This window comes from Lampetra fluviatilis, chromosome 24, assembly GCF_964198595.1.
Source record: "Lampetra fluviatilis chromosome 24, kcLamFluv1.1, whole genome shotgun sequence".
Classification (NCBI taxonomy): domain Eukaryota; kingdom Metazoa; phylum Chordata; class Hyperoartia; order Petromyzontiformes; family Petromyzontidae; genus Lampetra; species Lampetra fluviatilis.
Genome location: NC_136298.1, coordinates 6,965,088 through 6,989,605, shown reverse-complemented (window position 1 = coordinate 6,989,605; position 24,518 = coordinate 6,965,088). Strand labels below are relative to the sequence as shown.

Sequence of the window (24,518 nt, the reverse complement as noted above, 5' to 3'; positions counted from 1 at the left end):
CGGATTATCAAATTTTTCCACGACAATACCCCCCTTCTATTCACCACACGCGTCTAGATCAGTGGACCTTATGTAATGTGTATATATATACACACAGCATATATAGCATCTGACCACGCAACCACATCTCATGACGCTTGCAGAGGAACAGCGGGTCCAACGTATTTTATAGAGAGAGGCGAAAAGCATAGGCAGAGCAAAATATAGGAAGGTCGTGAACTTGGACTTTTACAGGGTCAGGGAGTAAAATGGCATGGATTGCTGGGGTAAGAGAGTTCCGGTCAATGGGGGAAGCGGAGGAGAATGACGTCCCACCTGGTGTTAGATTATCAATTGCCAATGTCTATCCACTGCTAGATGAAGGCCTACCCACAGCGCCTACGTCGCTCAGAGTTGATCTCACTCCCGCACATTCACTGATCTCATCACTCCATCTCCACGGTGCTCGTTTTCTTGGATACGATCTCTCCTCTCTCTCTCAATAAAACGTAATCTAAACGCCGTTATCAGCCGCAACAATCATGGTATTAAAGGAATAGAAATACTCGTACATTGTATTATCTTCCATTCACTGTATCTGAATTTCAGTAATCCGAATCGCCACACAATCTACCATTGCAGCATTGCAATACATCAACCTTGGTGTAAGGGGTGTCATGCAGGGTGATGCAGCGGTAACACTCGTGGCTTTGCTGCAAGAAGAGCCTGGGATTAATTCATGACCAGGTAGGGTGCCTTTCTGCCTGGAGTATAAATGTTCTCCGCTTGTTCTGCGTGGGGTTTCCTCTGCGTTCTCCAGTTTCCTCTCATAGCAAAAAACAACAACACATGCAGTGTAACTGGTATGGGTCAAACATCCTAATGATTAAAAATTAGCTGCAAATTGCTCAATTGGGATTTCACATCGCATCATTGCCCTCCCGAAAAGGAGTCTCGAGACTCGGTGAGGCTTTCTTAGGCAAACAAAAACAACAACAAATACTCACCAGTAATAAACTTCCTCCCCTTTTAGAGACGCGGGCCTGTAATTACCCCTCTCCCCTGAATCCACCATCCCCTCCTTATACCCCCACCCCTCCACTACTACCACCACCACATGGTGTTGTGTTGGGGGTGGCAGGGGACGTGGGGGGTGATGTTGAAATGAAGAAAGCAGCAGAACAGCCACGTGTGTTACATTACAAGAATGTGTTTTATTTTGACAAAGGCATCACGATGTACATTGTACTCACAAAACCGCAGTCGCTGGGACTGCCCAAGTTATGCGCAAGTCCGGTAACGCGCTGCGCTCTCTCTTATACACAGGAGTTTATTTAATAGAGGCATGTTTGTGATTAACCCCACCACAGGCAGGTTGTGGAAAACCCAAAAAAAATAATATCGACGCAGACACAGACACGCACCGCTCGCACAAATATAACTACAAAAAAAACATGAGAAAAAAACAAGAAAAGTTTCGTCTTGAAATGCTTAGTTAAAAAAAAACACTTTCAGTTGTATCACATTAAGTTTGAATACTGATCATTTGTCCTTCCGGGCTCGTTTAAAAAACAAGTAAATTAACGGTTCAACAAAGCTCATACAAATGTGTGTCGCCTCCGTAATGTAAACAGGACTTGAACACTATAGCTCTCTCCGATGCGTTTGCCAGTGGTACCGCGCCGTCGTTCGGGCCCGACGCCCGACCTTTTCACTCCACCACCACGCGCCGGGGAGAGGCTTCTTCGGGAAACGCGAAACCAGTTCCGATTCAACTTGCCGGCGCGCGCAGGCGAAGACGTCAGACGTGGTGGCGAACGACGTGCGCGCGCTGGCACGACCCGTGAAACGCATCGGAGAGCCGTTTGGCACAGCCGTGAACACCCACGTGGCACAAAAGGCTTGAGCACAGCGCGCGGGCGTTCAGGCAATGCGTGGGGCACCCAGAGACGATGTGTGTGGAGAGAAGTCATATTAAAAAGGGGCCTCACACCTCTACGAAGTTAAACATCTCATAAATCTTTTTTTTTTACATTTATAATAATAATTAAAATAAAGTAGCTGCTATAGTAATACCATCATCTTTGCTAATACTTAGATTAAAGGCGCTAAGTGCACTCGAGAGTAAAAAAAATATGTACTTTGCAATGCTCTATGGTAAACCAAAAGATGGTTTTGTTGAATATTGCTACATTCACATATAAAACCTGGCCGCTATTTTACATTTTTTCTATGAAGTATTGTTGCGTTTACATGGCGTATTTTCTACAAGACTATAAAACAACAGGTTGGAGACGGGATAGCAAAGCAAATGCAACACATTCGTCAATAACAACCATGTGGCCTAAGAATAAAGTAGATAATAAGCGACGTTTCAGTTCAGACAATGGCTTTTCTTCACAGCACATAGCGAGCCCTGAAGAAGGGCGATTGAGCAAAACGTCTGTCTATTATAATTATTTTCAAGGTCCCGGTCTTAAAATGACGACTGTGTCGAGTTTGTTGTTGTATCGTCATTCGTGATTGTGCACCCACCGCCGACTTAGCAGCGTCACCAAATAATCGGATATACAAAAAAAAATACACAATTACCATGGTTTACCATAGTGAGCCAATGGTACATTTTTTGTAAGGCGTTACCACAAAACGTTTTCCGCTCATTCGACCAAATCGGTCAGACTTAGTGGTTAATAAAAGGAAAGCTGTCATTCAGACCAAAGAGGAGAGAAGCTCCATCAACAGTTTGCTTCTTGAGCATTATTAGTGAGCAAACTGAATGCGCGTTTTAATATAGGCCGAAGTCATCACATTAAAATAGATGGTATCTGTCTTAAAAGTTACTTTATATAACATTTATATAAAAATACACAGTCTTTGCCACATCTAATAGCCTTCAGGCCATACTAGAGTGAAAGAGCCCACCGTTTTTGAAAGAAAAACTGCTGTCAAATTGCCGGATTTGTTTAAAGGCATGATAAGACTAGCACTCTTCCAACAGGGCCAGTGGTTGAATGGATTTTTTTTCGCCTTTTCATTGAAAAAGAAACCCATTCTCCGGCAGGTCACGGAGTAATTTTACGTAATTTTCATGGCAGTTTAACACTGGCACATTTGTCCGTTGCAATTTTCTGAGGATCTATTGCCTCATTGGCCTAACGATAGTCCACAATGCTAATTCATAGTCTGAGCTAAGGCTGCCCCCCTCCTCCCCCCCACACAAAGACCTCTCTCTCCCCCTCTCTCCTTGTCAAATGTGCGCTCGGCTAACCGACAACCTCATCGCAGAATGTCACAAATTGTGCCATCGGCCAAAACACATCATCTCGCGTGACTACACTTCGCTGCGATGACTCATTCCCCCATCCGCCCTCCTCCCTCCTTCCCTCCAACTTCACTTTGCCGATACAGCCAAGCAACTGCCTCCTCGCCTGACGCACGCAACAACAAAAAGACAGGCAAGGTTTTACTTCTTTTTTTCTCCCTTCAAAAAGAACGCCGGAGTCGGTAATTTCACTCGCTGACCGCGGGCTCCGGGGGCGTCGCTTGACGTTCACCGCTCTGGGCGCTGCAGCGGATGGCGGCAGCGGTGGCGGTGGCAGTGGCTGCAGCGTCGGCGTGGCCGTTGTGATTGGCCACTTGGCCCTGTTCCAAGTCCCCGTTTGTCCGCGCTGCTTCCCTGCGCTTGTGCACCGCCAGGCAGTTGTCGGTGAAAAGCCCCGAGATGAGAAACACCTAAAAAAAAGAAACAACAACAAACAGCGGACGGGCGGCCGCAGTCAGCACGATATCGCAACAGAGCCGCGGCAAGAAAAAAAAGGACCTGACGGTGAGGGCCTGTAACCGTTCACCCAGACGGCACCAGCGATTTGGTGAATCATCACGTTCATGAATGTAGCATCGGGGAGGGGTGGGGTGGGTGTAGGGGTAGTACGGGGTCAATGGAGGGGGCTGGGCCCCCTAATATAAATAAAAAGCTGAACTAGTATGCACAGGCTTGGCACAATTGGAATAAGGTAGAACGAAAGGAGAGCCTGGCTGCTAGCTGTGATCTAAGAGAGTTGAACAAATTAGAGCGGAGGAAGGGAGAGAAAATGCCCAGCCCCAATTATAAACGGTCATAGTCAAGTCAAAACACGTTGGTTGTTGGGGCCTCGACAAAATCCAATCATTTGTAAACGATCTGCACTTCATATTGTTTGTATAAAAATCGGCGCTGCAGCCCTTTACATATATACACAGGGGGTGAGAGCCCGAGTAGAACGCACGATAGACAGAAGCAGATTGGGTCGTTGCTCATTCTGTTTCGCGTTCAACATTTGCGTGAAGTTCGCTGAACATTGACTGTTAACATTGAACTGCACAGAAACGTCAACATACACAGCAGAGCTTACACACATGACTTGCGGTCACACGCCTTCGAGTACATTATTATAAAATAAAGGGTGTATGACTAAATGTTTGTCAGTTTATAGCCATAGGACGAGTGAGTGGATTGATTTATTTAACAGTCAAAGTGTAATTGTAATACACAATTTTCCAAACTTTTTCACAGCCTCCCTGCTATGTGCAAACATTTGTATTTTACGCTAAGAATAATGAAAACAATGGCAGAATGGGCACATGGCAAGTCTGCTGGATCGTTTTCATGTGTGCGCTTCTGTTTTTAATATTTTTGAGATCACGGTGCAACATTCAATCCTGCAGCTACCCCACGACATTTGGCATAATTCCATAAAGCGCTCAGAAGTTTTTTTTTAATCATCCCATTCATCAACTCACCTGAACTTCTGACCCTGCCTCATCACTAATGGCTATGCCGGTTGGTTAGGCTACTGGGGTTTCCATACAGGTGAAAGCGCAGCCCTGCAATTCCTTGCTTACTCCACTACAGGTGGAACGGCCTCCACGAGAGAGAACTTTAGAGGGCCTTTCTAGACAGCCTGTGGCCTACTCTTCAACAAATTTTCATTCAGACGCTGTCTTTCCGACAGCCCTGTTCTTCACCTGAGGACGGCTGCTTGCATTGTGGCCGAAACGTCGTGAGAATTGTATTTTATTATGTTTTATTTTTATTATTTTATTATTTCCCTTCTACGTGACTTTACCGAAAGAAACAAGAAGATACTCATTTACACTATGAGATCTCTTTTACCAGTGGCAAAATATAATGGTAGGTTTTTACCCTTTTAACTGGTACAAAACTGACACCTTTATTCAAGGCATCATGTTTGCAATGACCACAACACAAGTAGTCAATAAAGCAAACAAAAAGAAGCAACTCTGATAAGGATAATAATATGCACTGTCATTGAAGTTGATTGGCCCACACCCGAGACGGCTTTCTTTAGAGCCTAGTCCCCATTGGTGTAGGGCCAGATGACACCAGAAGGCGTACAACTCAAAAACAGTGCAATATCAGAGTATTGAGAGTTCGGGGTAAACATTTACACTATGAGATCTCTTTTACCAGTGGCAAAATATAATGGTAGGTTTAAACCCTTTTAACTGGTACAAAACTGACACCTTTATTCAAGGCATCATGTTTGCAATGACCACAACACATTGACTACTTGTGTTGTGGTCATTGCAAACATGATGCCTTGAATAAAGGTGTCAGTTTTGTACCAGTTAAAAGGGTAAAAACCTACCATTATATTTTGCCACTGGTAAAAGAGATCTCATAGTGTAAATGTTTACCCCGAACTCTCAATACTCTGATATTGCACTGTTTTTGAGTTGTACGCCTTCTGGTGTCATCTGGCCCTACACCAATGGGGACTAGGCTCTAAAGAAAGCCGTCTCGGGTGTGGGCCAATCAACTTCAATGACAGTGCATATTATTATCCTTATCAGAGTTGCTTCTTTTTGTTTGCTTTATTGACTACTTGTGTTGTGGTCATTGCAAACATGATGCCTTGAATAAAGGTGTCAGTTTTGTACCAGTTAAAAGGGTAAAAACCTACCATTATAAGAAGATACTATTCAACAATTGGCAGTTGCCTTGGAAGGGGTGGGGAGTTCCCACATTGTACCCCACCGCACACACAACCTGATGACTGCGGTACACCCATTTACACTGCTGAGTGGGGCAGAGGTGGGGGGGGGGGGGATTTAGGAAACTTGTACTGGAGCAATGTTGCAACTGCCACGCCGGGAGATCGAATCGAACTCGGCGACGTCTAGACTGCAAGTCCGGTGAGTGTGGTGACCATTACACTGCGGTGGTGGCGGTGTTGGCGGCGTTGCAACATCCATCACACCGTGCAGAAGTGGCCACTAATGCAGCAACCGCCGTGCGGCATAGTGCAGGGGCACGGAGGTCACAGCTTGTGGGGCTGCGCCCAGATCCCCCGCAGCAAGGCGCGGAATGAAGACCGCGGTGCGTCGCGTCGACGACATTTTCTGCAGTCCGCGTGGGCATCGCGACGTGTGAAGGACCCGCGTTGTAAGGGGGCCCCCCGTGGCTCGACAGAGGTCACCCCCGCACGTGGCAGCAAAACCGCGGAGCGGAGCGCTCAAAGAGTTTGCACACGGAGAGCGGTCCGCCCTTGTTCGCCACAAGGTACAACAGAGTAAATTTCCACCGGCCGGCCAAGTCAAACCGCCCACCGATCAATTTGGCTCACGCGTAAGGGGACCATCCAGGCTTTTTGGATGGATTTTGTCTGCCTTGTATCAATTTTGTTCCACTTTCTCAAAAACATTTGCTTCACGAAATTGGATCAAATCCCATTTAACTGCAATGGAAAACGTGTGGGCGCTCGCCTTGCCGAGAGCGCGCGGCCTCACTTTCACGAGAATCTGCGCGGCGTTGAGACAACAAACGGGCGTTTTTATTGTTGTCGTTTTAATGAGGGTGTAAACATTCCAACGAGCCCGATGAAGAGGCCACGCTCGCTGTGCTGTGCTATTTCATGTGGGTTCACTGGGCTCCTTCCCTTCGCGCCCCTCCCTTCTCCTCCCTAACGATGGCACACAGCCAGGAGGAATATTCCTTGCAGCCAATAAATTACAGCATAAAACGCGGGCAAGAAATATGCAAGCGGCGAGCTCCAACATTACGACCAAGCGGTGATATTCATCCCGATCAGGTCAATGCTGATGCTGCCAAACGCAGACTCGTAACCACGATCATCGTCGTCGTAAGTCATCGGCGAAGATGACAATGCTGTTGTTGAAACATTTGACGGCAAAATGCAATTGGCTATGGGATGGCCTTTTTTTCATGATGATTTTTAGAGTGGATTGTGATCAGAAGTGGATAACTGCTGATTACAACGATCCAGCCCTGCTGTGATTCTGCCCAGTTTTTATAACCTTCGCTGGAACGAAGGATACAACAATGTGCAAACGCACGTAAAAAAAACTCACAAATCCTCGTTGTTAAATGAACGATGAGCACATGAATGACAAATTGATTGACAGGTAAGTTGGCGCACTGCACTATATAATACAAACCTCTGATTAGCAGGGTTGGCTGTGTACGGTGCAAAAGAAGTTCAACGTACATACAACAATAATAATGATAATACGTAAATTAAAATCTCCACTCACCACAGTAAATGCGACAGTCGCCCCAGAGCCAAACCCGACGAGTACATCGCTCCAGTGGTGCCGGTAGTCGGAGAGGCGCGACAACCCCACCAAGACGGCCACCAGCAGCAGCACGAACTGCAGCAGCGGACGGAGGATGCGTGCGCCCCGCCAGCGCAGGCGAGACTCCACGTACAGCTACGAGGGTGGCACGTGTCGCACACACATCACACTTCATTACACACATGGCACGTGTCACAAAGACAAACATCCCCCGGTATAGTCTTTGCAGACTGTTGGGTGCAAGTGCTGTTCGCGAGCACCTACGAAGGCCGGCACGGTACGCATGAGGGTGGGTGGTCACAGCACCCTGCCCAGTGGTGATATTTACACACTTGACTGGGTACTCATTTGAGGTTGAGTCGACTTATGGGAGGCCCAGCATCGGTTCAGATTTTCGTCATCGATGTTGACCATGAGCGGGAATCGAACTCGGGTCGCCGGGTTTGTAGTGCAGTGTGCTAACCGCTACACTACCGCTCCCCACGTACCTCGCCGCACAATACATTGCACGTGACACACACACACACACATCAGACACAAGCATCACACGCACAGCACAATGAGAGACCACGGAACATGCTGGCGCACGCGCGGCAAGGAGCGGCTGGGTTGCACGCGATACCTTTGGTGTTGCGCTTGGAACAGCGTCGTTGCCGTACGAGGCGCATTCACATTTACGATGAAATCAAAATGGGAACTCACAGTTGAAATTGCACACAACATTTGTTGTTTCCTCCTGGCAGACTACTGCCCATTTGAAAGGCTAGGTACCGAGTCACCTTGTGCCACACAGGGACAGCTGCCACCAGGGGATGCCCTTTCAAATGTGTCGAGATGAGATGCGATGTAAAGCGCTCCGAGATGCCCCAGGGTAGAGGACGCTACATCAAAAACATATCATTATCAGGCCATTGTCAATCTACCGCTGGTTGAAGGCATCCCCACACCGTGTTGGCCACTGGGGTTGTTTAACCATGCTTTACCACGCAGTGGGACTGCAGAGGCACGGGGTGCTAACACCAGTTCACATATCACTCGCCACGGATGTTAGCATTGGCCGAAAATCGAACTCAGATCAGCGAGTTTACAGCGCAGTGTGCTAACCACTGCGCCATCGCTCCAACCCCATGCAACACTCGAGACTCGAAAAACACAACATTTTGACAGACGCGATTCGACGTAATTATCGTGATCTCAAGAATCCAGAACTCTAGGCATTGTCAAACCTCTGTGGAATAGGTTTGGATTTCTGCTGGTTATGTCAAACCCAACTGGGCACCGCTGGGTGTCGTGAACCCACGGTGCTGGACGCACGATGCTAATGCTTCGCGTTAAAAACGCGCTCAGAGTTCAGCAATGCGCTCGATAAATTCAACGCAGCAAAACGCCGCACATGGTGCGCCTAATGCGCCACTTTACCTGATATAGCGCACGTACCTCGCCGCACAATACATTGCACATGGCACAACACACGCACGCACGCACAGGAGCAGTCTTGGGATTTTTTTGGATCCCCCCCCCCCCAGCAGGAACCGTTTATAAGACCCCCAGCTTAGCGAGCAGTGTTTTTCAACAGCACTTAACAACCCACACATGGCAGTGGCAATGTGTAAAAAAGAGAGAGTGGGCAAGTGGACAGCACTGTCTCCCTAAATTGCAATCGCTGCCATGCAACTATTCTGCTGTGCCACACACACACACCATGGTGCACACACACACATACACCATGGTGAACACATACACCATGACACACACACCATGGTGCACACATACACACACACCATGGTGCACACACACACACGCGCCATGGTGCACACACACACGCGCCATGGTGCACTCACACACGCGCCATGGTGCACACACACACACGCCATGGTGCACACACACACACGCCATGGTGCACACACACACACACACCATGCTGCACACACACACACACCATGGTGCACACACACACACACACCATGCTGCACACACACACACACCATGGTGCACACACACACACACCATGGTGCACACACACACACACGCCATGCTGCACACACACACACACCATGGTGCACACACACCGCTGCGGGTGGCACAGACACACCGCTGCGGGTGGCACAGACACACCGCTGCTGGTGGCACAGGCACACCGCTGCGGGTGGCACAGGCACACCGCTGCGGGTGGCACAGGCACACCGCTGCGGGTGGCACAGACACACCGCTGCGGGTGGCACAGACACACCGCTGCGGGTGGCACAGACACACCGCTGCGGGTGGCACAGACACACCGCTGCGGGTGGCACAGACACACCGCTGCGGGTGGCACAGACACACCGCTGCGGGTGGCACAGACACACCGCTGCGGGTGGCACAGACACACCGCTGCGGGTGGCACAGACACACCGCTGCGGGTGGCACAGACACACCGCTGCGGGTGGCACAGACACACCGCTGCGGGTGGCACAGATACACCGCTGCTGGTGGCACATGCACACTGCTGGAGCAAGTGCTGTCAGCGAGCATCCTAAACTTGCGGCTATGGATCTGTGCTCGTGTCGCATGAGCGGTGTTGCGTGTGTGTGTCGAGTGGTCCGGGCTGATGTGGAACCGTGACTCCGCATCATCTGTCTGCCCACACGCCCGAGATGACGTCTGTCCCGGACGTGGGGGAGTGCTGATAGCAACACGTATGCAGGTGCCAGGTGGATTATTACATGGCGGCATCGTGAGAGATTGCGACGGATTAGAGGCCTTCATACAACAGTGGATTCAAGCACATCACTGCGGGTGGCATGTGTACTCTACTGGACATCTGTGAAACTACTGGACAACTGTAAAAAAGAGCTTTACATCTCATTAGATTCCTCCACTATGAATACATACTGATAAAATATTATGATTCTGATACTCGTGGCACAAGACGCACGGCACGTGATGCACGGAGTTTTGTTCACGGTGTTGAGCTGCACAAATGCTTGCCACGTGGTTGGCATTAATTGTAGCATTGGCGAGCGGCAACGTTAGTCCCAAAGCGATGCAATTATCGTCGTTGTGTTTTTTTTACTCTTTTGGTGGGTGGGGTGATTGGGGTTGTGGTTCGTAAACACGTGCTCGCGTCCAGACACACACACACCAAAGTCGGTCGTGAAAGTTGGGAGTCGTGGTTATCATGATCATAATTATTTACCGACCTAAAAGGAAGCTTCAGCGAATCTCAATCGCCTTTTTGAGGACAGTCCTGCCTGGAAAGTGAGGTTCAATTATTATATATTTGAAAGAAATATATACTTTTATGCCAGAGATGGATCTAGAAACTTCCAAGGGAGGGGACCAATCCCAACATAGCGAGCTTTTAAAATCGGGGCCCTGCATAAAACATCAATTTTGGGGGTTTCAAGCAGAGGGGTGGGGAGGGTGCAGGCCAATCAGTGCCCATCCCGCCCCTCTGGATCTGCCACGGCGTGCGGCAGTAAAACCAGCGCAATCCACTGCTGGATGAGGGCCTCTCCACACCGATGCCAGTTGTGGAAGTCATTCAGCCAAACGTCATCATGCTGGTCGGCGCGGGTCGGTGAAGGTGGGCAAGCGCTCATTGCACACACACAATGTGCTTGCCAGAAATTATCCACGACACCTCGCTGATCTCGTCAAGGAGCATAAACCATCATCACGCCAACTACGGTCATCCTCGCAGCGGCTTTTCGCTGGCCATCGAACAAAGACGGTCACCACTTCGCGCGCTTTCACGTGCGCTTCTGCGGCCGTCTTCAATGCTCTTCTATTCCGATATTAGGAAGCCACTCGAGCTGTGCACTGTTACATCTGAATTGAAAACTGATTTCTTTATCACTGCTATTTTGTGTTTAGTTTGCAGTCTCTCCCCTGCACCTTCGATCAGCATGGATGGCTACGTACGGTGCGAAAGATGTTCTACATACATACATACAGAGTGGTAAGAGTGTAGAATTACAATTCCAACAATGTACCAAGAGCAAACTAATCCATACGAGGCGATAATGCTCACAAACTGTCACCAACTTAAAGTGCATGCTGCTCTGCTTCCTACAGAGACCTTTCTGCCTCTAATAATGAACTTGATACATGAGATCCTCACCGTGACTTACGACTCTTTCTCAAGAGGGCCCTACGTTGGGATGTTTGTCCAATTCCGCGATTGAGAGTTTTGCATCTGATAGTAGGTGCATGACATCTACATGATCGTCTATCCCATCCAAGCAGGTGGTATACAAGCGTGTGTGTCTACCATGCCTGGACTATGAATGTCATCATTGTCATCATCGTTATCAGTGTCAACATCCATCATTGATCATCATGATCATGACCAATGATCAATAACACGGTTGGATTCATCATCATCATCATGAATCCACTGCTGGATGATAATCCACCTGGCACCTGCATACGTGTCGATATCAGCACTCCTCCATCTCCGGGACGGACGTCCTCTGGGGCGTGAGGACAGACAGACAATGTGGAGTTATGGTTCCACATCGGGCCACACCGCTCGACGCACAAACACAGCACTGCTCATCCGACACCAGTGCAGATCCATACAAAAGAGTGTCAAGTTTAAAAAACTAAATTAGATTATCGGCTCGATGGAATCCTCACAAAGGCGAGCTTCACCGACTTAATTGAGTTTGTGGCTGGCAAACAAAAAACACAACAAATAAATAAATAAGGATGCAATAACCATTCACACATTGAACACTTTAAATTTGGCTAATCTTTAAATCATTTCCATCGTGTTTCCTCTGCCATTATTATTTTTTCTTTCTAAATTGACTCCTTCTGGTGCCGGCGAGCCCACAACTGATATTTTGGCAAGAGAGTTGGTGGGTTTGTAAAAAAATGTGCCATTATATTCGGTTCTGACAAATAATGGAGTCGGTGCGCATTCAACAACTACAAGTGCGCAAATGCGTTACACAACAAAAAGGTCTTGCGTAAAAAAAAAAAATGTTTAAACACGCAACCTCCGATTAGCACGGTCGGCGCAGTGAGAAAGAAGTTTAACGTACATATGTACGTTGAACTTATTTCCGACTGCGCCAACCGTGCTACATGTAATCTGTTGAGCAGTTAGCACGCCGTGCTACGAACCTGGCGACCCGGGTTCGATTCCCGCTCATGGTCTAACACCAGCGACGATTATCTGAACCGGTTCTGGGCCTCCCCTAGGTCGACTCAGCCGCAAATGAGTACCTTGTACATTGTACAAACATCGCCACTAGGGAGACAAAGGCGGCCGGGCGTGGTGCTGGCCACCCACTCCCTCGTGTGCCGTGCCGGCCTTCATAGGTGCTCGCGAACAGCACTTGCCCCAACAGTCTGTTCAGGCTAAACGGGGGAACTTTGTCTTTGATGAGTGTGGGCACTGTGTTGAGTCTTCTCTATCTAGGTCATGGAAGGAAAGGTGCAGCTCTGAAAATGCTCGCTCACGCCACTGCCGGCAGAAGGGCCTCCAACAGAGGAGGGTAGATTTGGTCTACCCTTCCAAACTGGCCAGTTCCCTCTGCAGAGGTGGGACGTACCCACACGTCACCCCAACGCACACACGCAACCTTCCCATCAACCGATTGTGGTTGTACCCATTGCATCTGCTGGGTGGGCAGGGGGATGGTGCCTTTGGTGCAATGGTTGAAAACGCTGGGACCTTCAACCCAGAGGTCATTGGCCGGTTAATCTCCCAGTGCACCATTTGGTAAAACGGGCAAGTTTCTTTAAATCACCCTCGGTGGACTCGGCCTCACGTGAGTGCCCGGCGTGGCACGATCAACCGCACCTCCGATATAGCATGGTTGGCTACGTGCGGTGCTAAAAGAAAAGTTCAAACTACGTACGTACATCGGCACTGGGGAGATGAGCAAGTGAGGCCGACTGTGCCGTGTACGTGGCGCTTAACCACACCACCCAGGGCTCCTTCCTTCGTCTGCGCGCGGACACGTGCGCTATCGGCCATGCTGGTCCCCCCCTTCGTGGGTCACACTGACCCCCAATATAACGATAATAATAGAGCCCTTTATTTATCTAGGAAAGCCTTGCTGAGTCTCAATATTTTTTTTATGGTGGCCCTGCAATGGAATGCTTATCAAATTGCATTAATGAGTTTTGTTTTTCTGCATGTGGGAGGAAACCGGAGTACGCGGAGGAAAAAAAAAGGCAAGGATATTAACGTTCATGCCTCAAAACAAATGCATTCAAGAAATGTACTTGCCGTACTGCCATCTTCTGTTGGTGCCCAGCAGTTCTGGGTGTTTTGCAAATCTTTGTGCGATCCGCCAACCCTTTGCTTACGAAGCGCTGGTTCACGGCTATGCATCGCCACAAGTGGTGCTAAATAGGCGCTCACTAACAGCACTTGCTGCAATTGTCTAGAGGACTAATTGGAAGATCTTGGTATTTTTTAAAATTCTGTATATGTACAGCGGTAGGTTGTGGATGACATACACATGTATGCGCCTGTGTATGTAAGTGTGGGGAGCGGTGGTTCAGTGGTTAGCGCATCGTGCGAGGAACCCGGTGAACCGAGTTCGATTCCCAGGTCACGACAAGCATCAGTGGCGAGTGATATCTGAACTGGTCCTGGGCCTCTTCTTGGTCGACTCGGCCTTAAATGAAAACCTGGTGTCAAAGCATTAGCACTGTAGAGACAAAGGCGGGTGGGGTGGTGGTGGCTGCACCACGCTTTTGTGCGTCATTCTGATCTTCGTAGGCATTCTATAAAAGGACTTGCCCCAACAGTCTAGAAGGCTATCCAGACGAGATGTGTGTCTGTAAGCATGCTTTTTGTGTTTCGTGTGTTGTTCTTCCCCCACACCACTGATTACCATGGTTGGCTACGTACGGTGCGAAAGAAGTTCAACATACATATGTGCTTCTCTGTGTTGACTGATGTACACACAAATTTCCACCTATGTGTGTGGGTGTACAAATATGTCGTCAGCGTGCGTGAATTTGCGTGCATGCACGTGTGAATATGGGCTGATCCGTGCACGCGAGTACATGTGTGTGGGTAAAACACGTGTGTTTAATTTAGCCGAGTTGATTTTCTTTGACCAGGTGAGAACTCCAGGAGAACAGGACGAGTCGAATTCGCAAGTGACCTGGGGTCACGAAAATCGACAAAAGCAAAACAAATACAAGAAAAAGTGGAGCACTGCAGCAAGTATAACTCGGTGCACTCAGAACGTGTACATGCGTACGTGCGCGACGATCTTTCTCTCTGTCGTGTGGGGGAGTAGCGTGGCGCAGCGGGTAGCGGGGATAGCGCTGCGCCGCCCTCCGAACCCCGGTGATCAGAGTTCGACTCCCGCTCACGGCCACCGACACCAGTGACGATTTGTCTGAACCGGTCGTGGGCCTCCGCAAGGTCGACTCGGCCACAAATGAGCCACTGTGGCGTGTTGTGTAAACGTTGCCACGAGGGAGACAAAGGTGGCCGGGCGTGGTAACTGGCTACGCCACAACTTCGTGCGCCGTGCCGGCTTTCAATAGCTGCTACTCGACATCATTTGCACTAACAGTCTGTGTGGGCCGTACGGGGAGGGGGAGGATCTCTTTCTTTGTATATGCGCGTGTCTGGCTTCATGTATGTATGCGCACATGTGTGGCGGGTGCTAGTAGTGGAGGGGGGGGGTAGGGACGGCGGCTTCTCGGTTTTTTTTGTTACAACTGAAATAAAATCGTGCTAAGGGGGGCCTATACTCGTAAAATAAAAATAAAAACCACTTTGATTGTAAGACGCCCATGAGCCTCCCCTGGAGCTGTTTGATTCAATTCGGCATTGTGAATAACAAAGGGAGGTCCCGGGGCCCTGCTTTGAGCCATGCAGGCTGGCGGCTTGCCGGTTCACTCGCTCGGGAGGGGACACGCACCGGAGGACCGCACAGCACACACACACAAAGGCCATTAAGTGCAAAACAGAAGTTTGCATAAAAGAGTGCGTGCTCAGCACTTTGCTCCTATTTCCATCATCATCATCACATGTAAAGTTTTGGCCCAAAGTGTGTGACAACTTGTTTTTGTAATTAAAGCTTTGAGAACATAATATTGGGCCATAAACTATATATATAACCATATATTAAACAATATATAAACTATCAATAAACTTTTCTTAAACTATCAATAAACAATATGTAAACTATATTAAACTATATATATTAAACTATATATAAACCATAAACTATATATATTTTTAATCCACTCCTGACTGCGCACGCGTCAATACTTAATTGTGCGTGGACCAGCAAGGAGTGATGAGTATCTGAACCGGTTCTGGCCCTCCTCTTGGGCGACTCAGCCTTAAAATGAGCACCTGGTGGAGTGTTATAACACAGTGGCATTGGTGAGACAAAGACGGCCTCGTACGGTGCTGATAACACCACCGCCTCATATGTTGCGCCGCCCTTTGGGGGTATGTTCGTCTTGGTGTGTGTTGGTGTGTGTTGGTGTGTGTTGGTGTGTGTGTACTTTGTTTCGCCTGTGAATGAGTACCTGATGTGGTGTGCAAGCATCATCACGTGAGAGACAAAGGCGGCCGGGCGTGGTGTTGGCCACCGACGCCCTATTGCTCCGTGCCAGCCTTAATATGTGCTCCCTAACAGCACTTGCCCCAACAGCTTGTGTGGACTACATGGGGGATCTTTGTATCTACAGTGTTTTTATCGCAACACTGTGTGTGAGTATATAAATTCGTGAATACATTTTCCCCTCTAATCTATGTTTTTCTTCTGTTGCCGATTGCATGTATCAATGAATTATTGTGTGTGTGTGTGTGCCATGCATCTCGTAGGCTCTTCATAACAGCAGCAGTTTGTATATGGAGAGATGTGTATGAGCGCATGCGATGCATTAAGACAAGTAAATGGTTGTTTGTGTAGAGTTAACCGCAATATATTCTTCCCCAAAGCAGCAAGATTATAATTAGAACCCACAATCAATTGCTGTAATATGATATTGCAAAGCAAACATTCTCATTATGTCCACACATCATATTTTCAAAAGGTTTTTTTTCCTCTCAACTTAACCGAAGACATTTAATTACCAACACAATCACGATTTTACGCAGTCAGCAAATCATAACTCGTACAAGAATTTACAAATAATTTTCAAGCCACTGCTCGGTGTAGGCCTCTTTCCACGCTCTGTACATTATGGGGGGTGTCGTACGACCATACTTACCCACGCTGGTCAGCGCGAGTCGGCGAAGGAGTGGATCAAGACTGGCTCGGATATCACTCGGCAGTGATGTTAGCCGTGGCCCGGGAATAAAACTTATCTCTCGCCGGGGTCGGAGTGCAGCGCCGCAAGCGCTGCGCCACCGCTCAACCCCATGCGCGGTTAAAGAGAAATGGACTCGCGAGCGCGAGCCTTACTTCATTGCGCCAACCACTTCCACCTCGACGCATTTTCGCTAAGCTCTGCGTATCAGTCAGCGGTTGCAGAGTCCTCCTCTTGGGGATACGGAGGTGCGTCACCAATGTCAGATGGAAAACAAAGTCAAAAAGGGCAAATGAAGGGGAAAGCTGGGGGGGGGGAGGGGGGGGTGCACCAGGGACACACGGCACAGCCCCCTCGGGGGGGACCCACGCGAGCAGCGTTCAAGGGTAACGATCGCAGTAGGTCGAGGGGGACGCGAGCGAACGGAGGGGGGGGGGTTGGGGTTCGGGGGGATGTGAAAGTTGGACTTGGCACAAAGAGAGAGAGAGCGCAGAACAGAAAATTGTGTTTGCTGCGCGAGAAAACATGAACACGGAACACGACGTTCTGGTATCACGCTGGTGCCTGTGGCGCCGCGTTCTTCACGACTCGGTGGTGGAGACGTGGCGGATGCGGTGACGTGAACGTCCCAGAGTTGAGTTGCGCCACAACCTCTTTGATCCGCAGTAGGTTTTTTTGTTATTTGGGGTTAGATCGCGTAAATATGAATGTGTCGTTAAACCCGCCACCACCCGGCACAGCCAATTAGGAATGGTTTGTCACGTAAACAGAACGTGACAATTCGTTATTGGTTCAGTGCACCGGTGCGCTGCAGAGTGAGCCCACAACATTTACAATTCGAGTTCGACGTTTCTCGGGTAATTACAACCAGCCTCATGTAATTACCGGCGAAACGTCACAGTACTTGAATTGTAAATGTTGTGGGTTTACTCTCCAACACACCGATGGGGTGTCCGGGTGGTGGCCGGTTTAACGACACATTTACGCGATCTAACCCCCACCCCCCCTGCCCCCCTATATTATGGATAATATTCATCACTTAATCCTGCCACGTGTTAAATTCACAACCTCTTTGATTGCCACCCCAATCACCAGCGGCCATCCCACGAGCATCTCCCTTCCCGTCCTTCCTCTCCCCCAGGAACCCCCACACCGTGCACACCTTCTCCACTGCCGCCGCAGCATCACCACCACCACCACCTCGGCCACAGCCCATCCATAAATGAATCGCATTTGCAGTTTGTTCTGTGCGCGAGCACTTTATTAACGCTCATTAGACGCGACAGCCGTTTGGCTCGCGCGAGCCGGCCTCGCTCCACGTTCACCCCCGGGTGCTCGCGGGCGCCAGCGCACGCTCCGTTACCGGAGCGGCCCCAAGCCACCCGACTAATTTACCGTTTCAACAAAAGAAGGGAGTAAGTAAATAATATATTTTTTAACAGTACGCGGCGGCGGTTTGATGCCGCCGTGATGCAATGGTCAGCAGCGCACTGGACTTGCAACCCGCAGGACGCCGGTTTGAATCCATACCTTGGCGACGACGTTGAAACAACGATGCAAATGTCTTAAATTCCCCTCGAACAGACATTGGTAGTTCCAGGCATGAAATGTTGGTTGCCACCATTAGCTTCAAGCAACACACAAAAATGTGTAGAAAACGCTCGGCCTTCGTGGATTCTGCAAAAACCATCAGCAGTTTCCGAGGAGGTACATGGTTTTCCAGCACGTATAATGTTTCTGTTATGATGATGGGTTTACCCTCTTCCTGATGAAGAACGCTTGTGTTGCAATAGAAACGTAGTTTTTTGTTATTTTCTTTGAACCTATCTACGTGACTTTACCGAAAGACTCAAAGAATCTGGGTTAACAGATTTGATTTGTTGACACCGTTGTACCCAGGACTGCACCAATAAAAGACATTCTGCCTAGATTCTGATCCATTGTTTTGAGGGGTTCACAAACAATTGCGCAGCTTATTGTCTGTGCATCAAAATGTTTCCTCTGATGTGTAAACGTGTGTGAACTTTCTCTGGGTACTCTGGTTCCCCCCGCCTCCCCCCACGAAGCCAAACAACTCATCATTCATGTAATTGGCCAAACATCCCGATAATGGACCCTCCTGGAAAATAATCTTGAGTAAAATGTATTGGGTAAATAAAGGGCAATATTATCATGTGTGTCTTACGATTACAGAATTGTATAAAAGCCAGGTGATATACTGTATGCGAATGCTTAAACTGGAATTGTATCGAGTATTAATGTGAACGTGGATACAAGATCATTTGTTCGGCATATTGTTTACAATTTGGATTTAAATGTGACCGTATCTCCAGACGCTGTACAGAAACAATGGGGATATTTATTTTATAGACAGATAGAGGCAGCCGGTCAGAAACAAAACAAATACATTATTGAGCCTCGATTCAACAGGGGCAGGGAGCTGACAGCACGGATAGCAGGCGGGAAGGGGAGTTCCAGACTATGGAGGCAGCAGAGGAGAATGAGTGAGGGAATCTAAGACTTAATAGGTCCAAGCCCTGCATAGGCCAATCCGTTTGGGTCGTAAGAATCTGCTTATCTATATAGTGTACATTATAGTTGAGTATGTATAGCAATGTACATACAAAGTGAACAAATGGTATGTGTACCTGATACTTCAAAATGCGTACGAGTGTTTCGCGTGATTTTTAATTCCGCGTAAATGTCTGCAGTGTGTGTATATAACTACTATGTGTAGTATACGCTTCAAAGGAATTAAACAAGGAAGGTCGAGAGGATGACTTGGGACGTTTCTTCGGCTACTCCGAGGATCTTCGATACATTCATTTAAGCTGCCTGTTGGAAACTTTGGCATTTTCACCGAATTGTAAGAATTCTAAAAGGTGGTGTGACTTGGTCAACAAGCAATGAGGCCCCCTACCACTGCAAAGGATCTGTGGGGATTGTCATTGCTTTGGCGTGAGGTTGGTATGCATGTATGTATGTTGTATGTATGTTGCATGTATGTTGTACGTATGCGTGTTAAACTTCTTTTGCATCATACGTAGGCAACCGTGCTAATCGGAGGTTCCGACGGGAGGGTAGTGTGGCTCCCATTTTATAGGGCAGTATGGTTAAAATGTCTACTCGTCATGTCCTCATAGTTGTTTTTGTGCCGATTTCTATTTTCTTCATTGCAGTTCTTTTTGTTTTGCTTTCGTCATTTTGTGGCGAGCCAGGTGACCCCTTTTAAGACGAGACTCACCCCCTGGTCTCTTGAGTTTTCGCACCTGGTTAAACAAAGTAAACTTGAAACTTGCAACAAAAACGTCCTCCCCCTTCCTTGCCAACACACAGAATGCTAATCTTTAATTCACAATTTCCGCATGTCGCGACTGCACCACAGCTGCTTACATATGATAGCAACGCTACTAATAATGATGTGTGGGATTGATGAAGACAAATATATGATTTCCGACCTAATGTATATTTTCCTCTCTGGAAGTTAAAGTAAACTGGTGAAATGCCTCCTGGTTTGATGATGTCTGAGAGAGCAGCGCTCAGGAAACTGCTCCTCAGCCACAGGCCCCACTCCCTCCCACTTTGGCCACTTGTATTTGCTGATGTGGAGGCAGCTCATGCACATTCAACGAAAACTAGGAACACTTTAATAAGAAATCTTAAATATTTAACTGCCACTGCCCGTTTGTCCCGGTCTAAAAAAATACACTTGGATTTATAAACAATGTACAGCCTGTTTGAGTTAAGCATTGTTATGCTGTTCTGTTTTTAATCACGTTAACCAGATGGGGATTTTTTTTTGCTGTTGTTCGTTATGGTTCTTGCTTCAAGTTTGGGCTGTGTAGGCCTGAGGCATTTTCCGCCCAAACCCTACAAATGCTGCGTACGGCCTCACAAGCGACAGCCCTCGACGCAAACAAAACGGCCAAGCCGGTGCGCACGCTCGCTCACACACTCCCTCTCGCACACTCGCTCACTCTCCACAGGAGCCCGGGAAGACCGTCAGCCATCGTTCTAGCCGAGGGGCATTCTCTGGCTGTGAAGGTTGACAGAAAGGGGGCATTGTACGGGAAAGTAGGGGTGGATCCGAACTGTATTAATCAGCAACAGACCAGACAACATCTGACCTCACTCCCATATTTAAACCCCGACAATCAAGAGCCTCCCCGCTCGCTAAACGTATCCAGTTTAAACAAACGATGACAATGGGATTTTTTTGTTGTCATCGTTGTTCACAGTAAGACTCAAGGCACTCGGGGAATAAGCGAGGGCGGCAGCTAATGGGATTCGTGAATTGAAATGCCGGGTTGAGGGCCATCTGGGCGGGTGGCGGGGGACGTGCGGCCCGGTTTGCGTGCTGCGGTATGAACGTGGCGATGCCACTTTAATTACCGACAACTTCACTGGGTCTGGGGCTCCCCACATTCACCGATCCGCGCCGACCAGCGTGGCGAAGTATGGTCAAACAACCCCCAAGACCGACACAGCATGGGGAAGGCCTTCATCGAGCAGTGAACTGATAATGTGCTGTACATTTATTTTCAGCGCTACTAATGTAATCGGCTACAAATGTTACTCGAGGTGTATTCAATCAAGTTGAATTATTACCGTTTAATGGCTGTTATTGCAATCGAGTTGAAATTTTCTTAATGTATACACTTTTACACTGTTTTCACTTCCCAAGAACATTTCTGTTCAATGTTAAATAATATTTTCATACTTTTCTGGGTTTGTACAATGTTTAGTTTTACTAAGTTGTAGAACACCTGTTGTTTTTTTACCTGTGTAATTATTTCTGTCGTACATATATCTATAATCCTCAGGTCTCCTTTGCAAAAAATATTTGTAGCCACAATGGGCTATAAAGCTAATAAAATGAAAGGAAATTGCCTAACGACTTGGGAATTAATGTAAGAAATTACTTCCGTGTACAACTTGTGACTTTCCCCCGATTTTATCCCACGCTGTTGGTGTCATGTATGCATGTTGAACTTCTTCTGCACCGTACATAGCCAACCGTGCTAATCGGAGGTGCGATTAGCACAGCAGTGCGCGACCTTCCTCTGTACGAGAATGGCACACGGAAGTGGATATCACACAATGGGCTATAAAGCTAATAAAATGAAAGGAAATTGCCTAACGACTTGGGAATTAATGTAAGAAATTACTTCCGTGTACAACTTGTGACTTTCCCCCGATTTTATCCCACGCTGTTGGTGTCATGTATGCATGTTGAACTTCTTCTGCACCGTACATAGCCAACCGTGCTAATCGGAGGTGCGATTAGCACAGCAGTGCGCGACCTTCCTCTGTACGAGAATGGCACACGGAAGTGGATATCACAGAAATACTTCTGCGATCCCTTGAAGTGCTTTCTAATCCACAGACAAAGCAGCGGCATCCCCCCCACTCAACTCGCAACACTTGAGAACACAATTTGATCACGGGTGACTGCCTAGATTCATACCCAGGAACAATGCCGTGCTAGCTCAGCGCTGTGACCTATCTTGAGCCACCTCCAGAATTGGCTTGAAATATTGATTGGCATTTTCCTGTGGAAAATGACAATAGCACGGAACGGGTCTCATTTATTTATACTTTCGCCGTTTCGTGCTGAACGAACTCCGCGTCGTAAGCGGAGGAGGTCTCTTGCCAACAACGTCTGGCAACACGGCAGCATTTTGTTTAACAGCCCATGACTGTTGACGACACAAGTAACGTCAAAGCCAGTCCAGAGCGCTCCTGCGGAAACAAGTACCGCTCGAAAACATTGGCTAAGAAGGCCAATAGGCTGATGGGCTAAACAAGAAAGAGAAGGCAATTTAATTTTTACGTGGAGACTTGGGACCTTTGTCGACGTATTTATTTATTTAACGTTAAATATGTCGTACGGAAAATGGAATGCGGCGTACGATGTATAACATCTAAAATAAGCACTAGAACAGATGATTTCAATGCACGCGAGAATCAAAAGTGGGCACGATAGAGTGTTGGAATAGAACAGTAAGCGGATAATTTATCTTATTAGGTAACTGAACGCCTGGCTGGGATGTATCGTGTCATAGTTAATGTGGGTAACAGATGCAGAGACTGGCGGGGGACAGCGCCCATTTGCGACAAGCACGTTGCCGACCGCAGGAAAACAACGGACCGAGGACGAACATTCCGTCACAAAAATACCTCAGAGGGATCGCAAAAGCATTTTACAACAATCCACGCCAGTGGATAAGCCCCTTTAAATTTTCTTCATCAGCTATGTGTGTGTTTATATGGCTAAGCACACACATAGTGGGGGAGCTGTGGTTGTAGCGGTTGGCGCTCTACGCTATGGACCTGGCAACCCTGGTTTCCCTTCGCGCTTACGGCCAACACCAGTGGCGATTATCTGAACTGGTCCTGGGCCTCCCCTAGGTCGACTCAGCCTCAAATGACTACCTCGTGCAGTGTGTAAACGTCGCTACTAGGAAGACAAAGGTGGACGGGCGTGGTGCTAGCCACCACCCCCCTTCGTGCGCCCTGTTGGTCTTCATGGGTGCTCGCGAACAGCACTTGCACCAACAGTTTGTTAAGGCGATACGGGGGATCTGTGTATTTTTATACGCACACGTACACACAGTTGATAGTGCACAGGGGTTCCCAGTGGCCTGAGTTTCCCGGTCATGGCAAACATCAGTGACAAGTGGTATACCAACCCAACCGGGGCCTCCCCTAGGTCAACTCGGACTCAAATGAGAAGCTATTGTGGTATGTGAAAATAATAGCACTGGGGATTTAAAGGCGGTCAGGCTGGCCACAGCAGCCCCTCGTGCACCATTCCGGCCTGAATAGGTTCATGTTACATGAAGCTTATTTAGCTTTAACATTATTTACCATGTTGAAACTACATTTACTTCAAAACAAAATCTGAACTTTTTTTCTAAATCCTGTTCTTCAGTCGGATACATTATTCGGAAGGACATTTATTTAAGACGATGCTTCCCCACCCCCCCGCACCCCCCCCCCCCCCCCCCATAAAACCTTTTTTTTCATGAACGGCATTCAACCAAAAAAGGTATACAGCAAAGATGCAGCACTGCAATTGCTTGTTCTACGCCACTGCTGGCAGAAGGGCCTCCTCGAGAGCTGGCAGTTGCTACCTCGGCCCGCACCGGTGGGAGGATGAAGCAGCGACTAATTGGCACGCTTTGTTTACGGGACAAACCTTACTGGCCGTGTCGGGTGGTGGAGGGTTACGACACATTCATCATCATGCGATCTAACCCAAAAGCCTTTATGATGAGTTACCCACACTTTACCGCACAGCGCAGGAGGAGATTTGCCCGTCGTTTCAGCTGCAGCGCCGCGAGATGAAACCGATGGCTTCAGGACGGTGGGTCCCAAATTGTGCTACCCATTACACCGTGGCAGCATTCCCCTTTCATCAAGCGGCTTTCATTCAAATAAAGGGCACTCATTCCAATGCGTTTAAGAAGAAAGAGCTTAGGTCACAGAGCAATGCTGACTAACTGTGTACGGTGCTCGCTTGACTAAAGCATCTGACTAGTTCTCAAATTTCCGTGGAAACAAAACCAGCATGGCATTCCAAAAAGGTTTTGTAACAAAAGTCATAAAAACAGAGGGTGGTGAAAGAAGGAAGCCATAAAAATTCAACCAATAAATAAGCTTACATTTGTTTTTTTCCAAGTGAGAATTCAGGACTCCTATGTTAAGTA

General features: G+C 48.1%; 1 protein-coding gene across 1 annotated transcript in view; it reads right to left on the bottom strand.

Annotated features, from left to right (window-relative positions):
* Positions 1-1,173: 1,173 nt before the first annotated feature.
* Positions 1,174-24,518, bottom strand: part of LOC144941103 (phospholipid phosphatase 3-like) — a 67,117-nt gene continuing 43,772 nt past the window's right edge. Inside the window, exons 5-6 of the mRNA XM_078867586.1 lie at positions 7,534-7,710; positions 1,174-3,711 (exon numbers count right to left, since the gene is read on the bottom strand). Of these exons, the coding sequence (XP_078723712.1) occupies positions 3,490-3,711; positions 7,534-7,710 (399 nt within the window). The 3' untranslated portion in view covers positions 1,174-3,489. The remainder of the gene's footprint in view (positions 3,712-7,533; positions 7,711-24,518) is intronic.